We start from the raw sequence: 9,680 nt of genomic DNA, 5'->3' as shown, positions 1-9,680 counted from the left end.
TTGGGCAGAAACCTTTTTCGCAAGAAAAAGCCAGTTTATACCTTAAACAACTCCCTTTAACTGGCATTGTATTCATAAGTTTTTGTTAGATCCACAGTGGCCACACTGCAGATCGCGAGCTGCATGTGGCTCACCAGCATGGTACCTGCGGCTCCCTGCCCACTTCTCCTGGGACTGCTGGCTCAGGCGCTGGGCTGCCGGGTCAGGGGCTACAGCCATGCCACTTACCCCAGGGCAAGCTCCCCATGGGGAAGCCAGAGTGGCTCAATGCTGCGGTGGTGGAGGTGGTCACCTCCGCTCTGGGTTGCTCAGCACCCCCTATTCCTGGTCTCTCGCCAGGTCACCCAGCACCCCCTCGCTCTCCAGCTCTTGAATTTCAGTGAAGGATCAGATGTGACTCCCAGGGTGAATAACTCTGGCCACCCCTATGTTAGACCATCACAACAGTTCATATAAGTGGTGCTTTTTAAAAAACATGGTTATATACAAAAGTGGGGGGGGTTTGAAGAAAGAGGGAGCAAAATAAAGCTTTCTTTACTATGCTAAACTGGTTCTTTTTTGGGTTAGAGAGGGCATTGACTTCTATGCTGTGGCCTGGATGGAGGTATGTTGCTAGAAGAGAAAAGAAGGATTACTTGAATCTTTTAAAAAATGTCACAATAGATTTGAATCTGATGGGTAGAAAGTCCTTAGGATTAAAAAGCAAAACACTTTGTCTTGGATCTTATTGTTGAGTACATGCTAAGACATAAACTTAGTGAGGTTCATTAGAGACTAACCAGAACATAAAGCTTGGCTGAGAATGCTGAGGTCCAAGCTGTGTAGCTCTACACCAGGGGTGGCCAGAGTTACTCACCCTGGGAGCCACATCCAATCCTCTGTAACCACATTCAATAATCCATGACCCACCCCACACTGCCGCAGCATCAAACCACTACAGCTTTCCCCATGGGGAGCATGCCCCTGGGTAAGCAGTGCGGATGCAGCCTCTGCCCCAGCAGCCAGCAGTCCCAAGAGAAGTGGGCAGGGAGCTGCAAGCGGCATGTCAGCGAGCTCTACACCATGGCTCTACACCATTTCTAAAGTAAGTGCTGGTTCAGCCATCTATTTTCTTTCAATCTCGAACAGAAGCAACTTGGTGGCTAGTGTTGTCATTTTATCAAGGCTCCTCCATTTTTTTTTACCCTCACCATCTATTTCTTCCTTCCTTTTCAGAGCGTTTTCCTTTGTCTGAGTGCTAAGCTTCAGTTGTAAGCTTAACTACACAAAATTTAAATTCACATTAAAAAGCTCAGCAACATTTAGGTATCTCTGAAACACACAGAGTGGTTACTGAGAAACAGAATTGCTGGTATAAATTGTCCCTACCTGCCGATTTCCTGTTTATAGTCATCTCTATCTCATTTCAGTCCATTTCCATTTCATTTCCATTTCAGTTCAGTCCTTGAACTAATGAACTACTTTCTAAGGTTGCAACTATCTGAAATATGCAGAGCTGGAAACAGTGGCTATCAAATTCTATTTTTAAAATGAGCCTGGTCACACAGTTTCTAGTAAATCTCTTGATTTGTAGACCATGGGACCTTTGAGTTCCAGTAAGAGGATATTTTTCTATTATACTCACTCACTATTTGCAGATTTCTTAGTGAGTGATACTAAGAAAAAGCCTCCTATCTTCACAGATATCCAGTAGTTTAAGAAAATGGTAAAAGAAGTTTATTCTTTCCCTTGATTTTTTTGTCATGTGCTTTATATTTTTTACATGCTTTGCTCAGTTCAAAGGAAATTCAATATTTTTAAATGTGTTCTTAGTTTAGATTGTCATTACAACTTCACTGTTGCTCATAGACTCACACTAGATGTTTTGACTTTTCTAGTTCTTTTGTGGCTTTGTATACTGGCTTGGTAAACAAGATATTAGCTCAGATTTTAATTACATAAAAGGCAACAAGGGGTAAACAGAAAGAATGAGGCTAATTTTCTCCTGAAATTCCCTTCTTCCCCCCTTCCCCCCTACAAAATGTTGGCAAACATTTAGTCTTATTAGAATAAGTATCTAAAAGCAGCAAGTAATTTTGGATGTCCAACTTAAGAAACCTTAAATGGGTCTGATTTTCTGATACAAATGCTCAGCATTCTCTGAAAAAAAGCTGCATAAAGGCTAAACACTAAATGGAGGCCTCCAAAATTGCTAGATGCTTTAAAAATATTGGACCTTTGCTTAAACGTTGATTCTGACGTCAGTTAAAGCAGAAGTAATTCCACTGATGTCACTAGAATTTACACCAGTCAAAAAGAATGGGAAACCAGTTGCAACTGTAGCAAATATTTGACCAAAATATCACATTAACTGCATTTCTTTCATACATTTTGTTATTCTATATAAAAAAAATCTACATTGGGAAGAAATTGTTTGAAATATGTGAATGCTCTTTATTGCTTATGATGTTTTAATTTTCAGAGCCGTGTCCACATGTGCAGAGGCATGCACTTGCACTGGAAAAAATAGTAGCGGTGCAAATTTGTGCTGCTACTTTTTGGTGTAATGCACTCCCTAGTGCATTACACACTTTGGTGAGGGACAAATTATCCTGCTTCAGGCAAACTGGTCTTACCCACCTCCTTCTGGCTCCTGGCATGCTGGAGGAGCCCAGGCACAACTGAAGGAGTGGAAATGCTTTGTCTGGCTGTCAGAGTGTCTCCCGGGAGGACCAAGCCTCCACGTCTTCTGGTGCACACTCCTGTTGCATGTGTCACACCTCCTTTTCCCCCGGCATTTTTTTTGCTACTGCGATTTCCCAGTAGCACATTTTGGCCCCACCCTGCAAATTTGCAGTGCAGAGCATGTTTTAATGTTCTCCACATGCAATTTGTGGCACCCCAAAGAAGTTTGAGGTGCCACAAATTGCACAACCCTGTTCATCTGGACACAGCCAGACAGCATGTCCTGACAAGCCCGCATGTGTGGTTTGCAGTGCCTCTAAGCAGTTTGAGGTACCACAAACCACATGCGGCATATGTGCACCCATTTGCCATGCAGCTAATTAGCACTGCAGTGGGGTTTTTTGACACTGTGAGATTCTGGTGTCAAAGAAATATTGCCACTAAAAAAAGTAGCATCATGCACGTGGCAGCCAGAAATGGAGCCTGGCCAGCCAGAGCCATACTTTGGCTTCTGGCCAGGCTCTGAGTGGCTGGCTTGGTGTCACTACTGACCTGGGAGGCTCCCAAGTAAAGCTGCTGGAGCCAGCACAGATACTTGCCCCAGCCTCTCTTACTCCACCCAGGTCACTTTTCCACATGCCGAAGTGTGCGTGCAGGGATGTTCCTGGGGTCAAATAGTAGTGGCACAAATATATGCCACTGCTATTTGTCCTGTGGGAAATACATGCCCCTGCATGTATGCTCTCATTTGGGATGTGACCAGAGAGCTCAAATAAGAGTCCATTGGGTGCATCCAGATGTTCAGGGGCATGTGCTTGATGCAGCACAAATAGTTGCACAAATGTGTGCCACTAACTTTGTGCTGCAGTGCACGCTCCTGCATGTGCACTTCGGTGAGGGACAAACTTCCCTGCTTCAGACAAACTGCCCTTTCCCAGCTCCTCCCAGCATATTGGAGCAGCTGGGGTACAAGTGAAATAGCAGAGACACTCTGGTTAGCAGCCAGAGCATCTCCCTGGAGGTCCAAGCTTCCATTCCTTCCAGAGCATGCTATTGTAGTGTGTGCCGTGCTGCTTTTTTCTGTGCATTTTTTTTTATACCAGGATTTCCTGGTAGCAATTTTTGGGCACATTTTGGGCACATTTTAATATGCACCATGTGCAGTTCATGATGTTGCAAAGAAGTTTGTGGAGCTACAAACCACACGTGCCTGCATGTCTAGATGTGGCCTACAGGTACAATCCTGCATCCATCAGAGTCAATGGTTAAACTCCATTTTTATTTCTATTTTCTGTTTTTAGTATTTTATATTTTTAGTAAATGTTTGTTATTCCATGAGAAAATGACCTTAGAGTTACTGGATTATATGTGCCTAGGTCACTTTTCTGTTTTTAAATTTATCACATTTGCTTTCTTTCGTGCTTATAGGATGTCCCATTTGGAGAAAAGATGTCACATGTGGACTTCCCAGATACTTCACTCCTGGATCCTATGCTATCTCATTCTATAATATTAGAATTGGTCCCACTCTATAATTAAGCCAGTGAGGCAAATTAATTTTTACTCTGCTCTTAAACAGGGTTTAAAATAAAGCTCCTTTTCCCTACCACTCATCTGAGCTCAGAATCACCCTCTCTTTCTTTATCTATGCATAGGGAGATAAGACTGGGCTTCCAGATACTCTGGTATTATGTCCTATGGTGCATGCTGTTCTTCTATCTGGATTATAAACCTTGGGAATGAAACTGCTGCTTCTTCCTGGGACACAATGATTGATGGTAGTAACGTTCATGTTGCTTGAGCAGTTTAAGACTGGCTTTTTGTCTGTATAATTAACGTACTGTCACTATTGTTCTTAAGGGTACTGGTACTGCAGTGTAAACTGATCTATTCTGACAATTTTCTCTCCTTCAATTTCTTAGGGAATAATCCTGCAATGTGCCAAGCACCCTCAAGTCCAAGGACATCAATCCTACTTGTCTTGTAAAAGTGCATGACTAGGGAGTTAAACAGAGGTGTGAATGGCCATGGAATAAATGTAGTAGTATTCTTATATTATGCACATTGGGAAGTTCCATAATGCAACTAGTGGGGTTCTCCCACTCGTAAGGATAATTTAGGAAAGAGAGAAACAGAATACCTGTTGGCATTGATGCTTATACTTCATAGCTCTAAACTTTTTGTATTTTTCAGAACTTCAATTTTCTGAATTCCTGAATTTCAAACGTAGGTGGACTTGATTTTTATTTACTGAAACACTGGAGTTGTAAATGAAGTTGCTTTTTAGGAGTTTTAGGAGTTATTTATTTATTTCTAGAAACAAATATATTGAGGAATTCTATGTCATGTGACTAACGTCTCTTTCACTGCCAAGGCAAGGAAAGGTATTCTATGACATCTTCTCAAACCACTACTTCCTGGTTTCAGAACGCCTTACCTCCGTTCATGTTTGTCTTCCAACAGATCAGAAATATTCTGAAGGCAATCGTTAACACTCACCTTGACTTTCCTATCATCTGCTATGGTTTCTTCAAACGCCTGCCCCAGTTTGAAGGAAATCTCTGTATTTTTGAAGATGCTTTCAGTCCTGATGGTAACTATATCAAAGACCACCTCCCTTCTTGGTCTGTTTTCTTGTTAGGAAGGAAGGAGAGAGAGCAGTTGCAGGTTAGCGGGGAAGTGAGGAGGCACGGACTCTTTTCTTTATGACGTAATGTGGACTACATGAAAAGGGCATTCCACTGTTTGTGACAACAGCTCCTGGCAGAAAGGTGGAAGACAACACAGAATAAAAAAATTACATTGTCAAACGATCAAATACTTAGGAAGGCAGGAACATGGAACTGGAAGGGGCATCCCAGGCCATCAGATCCAATCCCTAAGTTTACAGGCAATAATTTGTCTAAAAGCATCCACAAAAATATTCACTCTAGTCCTTCATGACAGCAGTGAAGATGGTGACAGTGGAAGATGTGGTATTGGGAGGAATGTGAGCATTGATGTTCATCATACTGCTGTGCTTGGCATCATTCTTTAGCTCAGACATTGGATCAGTAACCTCACATCCTGGTCCCTATGTGTTCTGCTTTATTCAGTGGAGGAAGCAGCAGCAGGCGCAACACTGAGTCTTGGTACTAGCACAAGTGGCTTTGGACAAGGTACACATTGTCTTGCCCTGACATTACCCTTTCTGATTGGTCCGCTCTGAGAATTACAAGTTCAGGCCATCTTTAAAAAGAAGCTATTCAGACTTGTGTAGCTCATACTCTCTTTCTGCCTCCCACTGAGAGCTGCTGCTGTTGCTGTTGCTGTCTTTCTCTTGAGGGGTACTGCCTCACAAAGCCAGTAATTACGATGTGTAACCGATTTGTGGGAACCTGGAAACTTGTCTCCAGTGAAAACTTTGATGATTATATGAAAGAATTGGGTGAGAATTGCTATTTTTTTGTCATTTTTATTTTAAAATGTTTCTTCTTGTGCTTTGCTCCTGGATAATGTCCTCTTTGTGGCATTGGGTGCTCTTCATTCCAGTTAGTTCTATAGCATAATTTACTTATAGTTTAGTTTCTGCATCTTAACTTGAAAAAGAAGAATGTCAGTTCCAATTTCTTATAACATCTCAGAAAGGACACTTCTGTGTGTTTTGAGTGCCCAACTAAACGTGCGACTTGCAATAATTTACAATATTCAATCAGCTTGTGATGGTGCTGTTCTCTCCACGCACTCGGCTTTCTAAAGCCGAAATCCTGGGAATGAATCTATTACTGAAAAATTCTGGGAATGTAACAAACTAGGCATTGTTTTAGTGTCATATTTGCCCCATTACTTTATAATAACTGTACAGTCAGTGTCAGTGTTACTGTTGCTATATAAATGATTCACCAAGACTTTAATTCTGTTTCTTGGAAGAAATAAACTGGGTAATAGATAAATTCTAGTTAGTTAGAGCACACATGAAGTATAAATTCATCTGCTGAGGTTTTTCTGAAGGTCTTAAGAATTTTTTTTCAGTACTGAATATTTACAGCAACAAACATTACACTTCAGAAATACTTTGTTGTCATTGCACATGCCACCTTTCATTTGACCATATTATAGCATTTACAAAGGTGGTGACTATTATTAACACTATTTTTCATTGAAGAAATTAAGGCACTGTAAACCAAGGATCTTTGCTCTAACTAGTCGCTGATATCTCCTCAAACTAGCTGACCATGATGTGGCCCTATGTATTAACCAGGCCATGTAAATAGATCCTTGGAGAACACTTTCTGCTTCCCTTTATTTTTCTATCTGAATTTTCTCTATGTGGTCCTTCTATTTTTCACTTGCATTTAGATACTCCAGAAACATTCAGTGTCATTTGCCTTCTGCAGTAGAATACACTGCCTAGGAGCATTTCATTTAGTCTTTATATGTGATGTTGTAAAGAATAGGCAGCAATGCATGAATGGCTTGATCCCTAAATTCTCCACTATGGCTTACTGACAATTTTAAGTTTCAGAGCACAACAGGACAGGTCTGTGCCCAGGGCAGCTACTGATGCATGGGGCAGCGCCAACTCCCACCTTGCCAATTACAGTGACATGGTCAGCTGCCACTGTGGCAGTGTCTGTTTTTATGTCCCCCCACAGTGGTGCTGGGGACTGCTGCCCTGTCCATAACCCCACTCCCTCCAGTTAAGCTGCTGTCAAATTCTGACAAAATGTGAAGGAAAGAAAAGTAAGGAACAATTTCTTCACAGCTTTTTTGAGAAAGGAGTCCCTTGTTTTTGACCCACACTATTCTCTGGTGCAGCACAGAGTTACATCTCCCTGTGTTTCCTGCTAACTAAAACTACACAAGAACTGCATCATCAAATATAGACTAGTTTGCAAAAGGAAAGATGCACTTATTTGGAAAAGCAATATTATGTGTAGCTTCTACATCTGAAGAATCAGAGTCACATTTGAAGCAAATGGTATAGTATTCATGAAGAAATTGCTCCTTACTTTGCATTGAAGTTCTGTAAGGTGAGGATGTCCTGCTCTCTAGAATGTAATGGATTTTTATCTCTGGCCTGTAGGTGTGGGCTTAGCCACAAGGAAAATAGGTGGCCTGGCCAAACCCAATGTGATCATCAGCATGAAAGGTGATATGGTTACCATTAGGACTGAAAGCACCTTCAAAAATACAGAGTTTTCCTTCAAACTGGGCCAGGAGTTTGAAGAAACCACAGCAGATGACAGGAAAGTCAAGGTGAGTGTTAATGATTGCCTTCAGAATATTTCTGATGTGCTGGAAAACAGACAATAGTATTTTTTATCTTGTATAAAGCACTAAGAAAACTGCAAATCATTACTGTAAAGCATCCCAATAAGAAAAAAAAAGGTTGGGCTGAAACTCAGTGATGCTGAATGTGTAGCATACAGAAAATATGGAACTTGATGAATGTAGTATAAATTTTTGCTGTTATTTAAAAGCACCTAGTTAAAATAGTCACATTTTGAATTATGTTTGGTTCCTTGCAGAGTGTCATAACCTTAGAGAAAGGATCATTGGTTCACGTGCAGAAGTGGAATGGTAAAGAGACTACAATAAGGAGAAAGCTGGTGGATGGAAAAATGGTTGTGGTAAGTGATTAGCACGTACCTGATTGTTAATCACTGAATGATGTAATGGCTACATATTAATTTTAATTATATTGTCAATTTTTTCTGCTCTTTGGTTTCAGAATTTTTCAGAAATAGAGGGGGAGAGAATGGGAAATAACCTTAGGGAGCAAGGGAGAGAAAAAGTAAATGTTATTTTCCAAACAAAAAATAATTAAGTTGACAATATTGGCAGGCTTGCAATGAACTGAAAGAATATTACCTTTCAAAAACATTATAATTAAAAAACCCAAAACTCTTAAATGTTAGAAACCCAGGGGATACAGGGATAAGGTTGCATTTCTCAAATAATTCACTTAAACTCTCCTAATTCTGTTACTTTATTGATATCAGCCTGATATCTGCCTTTTTGTGCATGTAAAAATAGTGCACCTCAGAATATTGGTTATATATTTTTTTCATAAATATATCTCCATTTCCAATTAATTAACATACCTACTCTGTCTGTTTTAATATAAGTATTCCAATAGCATGAATGAGGCGTTTGAGGTTTATATATGAAAACACTTTAGCTCTGTATCTAATTACATTTGGATGATAGATTGCCATGTGGAATCAGAGAACCAGGTTTTGGGACTGAACAGCCCTACATGTGTGCCCTCCATATCCACAGAACTAGATTTTTAATGAATGTTGTGGAATGATTTCTCTCAATCAGTCTGTCTGATCAAGATTTTGCAAAATTCTTCTTGCAAGAACCATGCAGGATCATAGCACAAGCCAGAGGACAGCTAGACTCACAAGCTTATAATCTTAAGGCATTTTAGTTTTGTTGTCACCGAAAAGGTGCTTTGGGTAAATAAAGCATTATGTTCCTCAGATGTTTAAGGGCCAGAACTAAAGTAATTTGGATAACATGTTGGAAAAGAGTACTATTGATTCTGTATGGCCCGAGTTTATAATGAAGGAATATTTTTGTTTTCCAACTCCATTGTTCATAACAGATACAAACTACTAACACGTGCTTATGACTTTAAATTGAATAATTTCCTGTGGGAGTTACCTTTCATGCAAGAAGGATGTATGAGAGTCCTTTTATTGTACTGGGAAATTAAGGACGTTTTGTGGAGAGGAAGGTTTTCTCTTCCTTCTGGCTTCCTGAGGTCTACAGGAAAGGATCCTCAATTAAGCTCATCCCAAGGTCTTTTAGGGCGGGGCCTTACCTATTCTACACCTTTTGAGGCAAAGGTGTTGGTGTTTGTCATTCTCTATCCTCCCAGTCCCCTTGGCCTTTTGCTAGTGAGCTTCATTGATCTTGAAGATAGGAGGAAGTGGTCTATGGACTTTTCATTAACAGTGTTTAGATTTTTTAGGACAAAACGGACCATTGTGATTATTTAGACTGACCTCTTGCATAACACAGGC

General features: G+C 40.5%; 1 protein-coding gene across 1 annotated transcript in view; it reads left to right on the top strand.

Annotated features, from left to right (window-relative positions):
- The first annotated feature begins 5,966 nt into the window (after positions 1-5,966).
- LOC102378608 (myelin P2 protein) overlaps positions 5,967-9,680 on the top strand; it is a 5,449-nt gene continuing 1,735 nt past the window's right edge. The window contains exons 1-3 of the mRNA XM_006021747.3: positions 5,967-6,091; positions 7,730-7,902; positions 8,175-8,276. Of these exons, the coding sequence (XP_006021809.1) occupies positions 6,019-6,091; positions 7,730-7,902; positions 8,175-8,276 (348 nt within the window). The 5' untranslated portion in view covers positions 5,967-6,018. The remainder of the gene's footprint in view (positions 6,092-7,729; positions 7,903-8,174; positions 8,277-9,680) is intronic.

The sequence above is a fragment of the Alligator sinensis genome, unplaced genomic scaffold (genome assembly GCF_000455745.1).
Source record: "Alligator sinensis unplaced genomic scaffold, ASM45574v1 scaffold340_1, whole genome shotgun sequence".
NCBI lineage: Eukaryota > Metazoa > Chordata > Crocodylia > Alligatoridae > Alligator > Alligator sinensis.
This window is presented reverse-complemented; position numbering and strand designations above follow the sequence as displayed.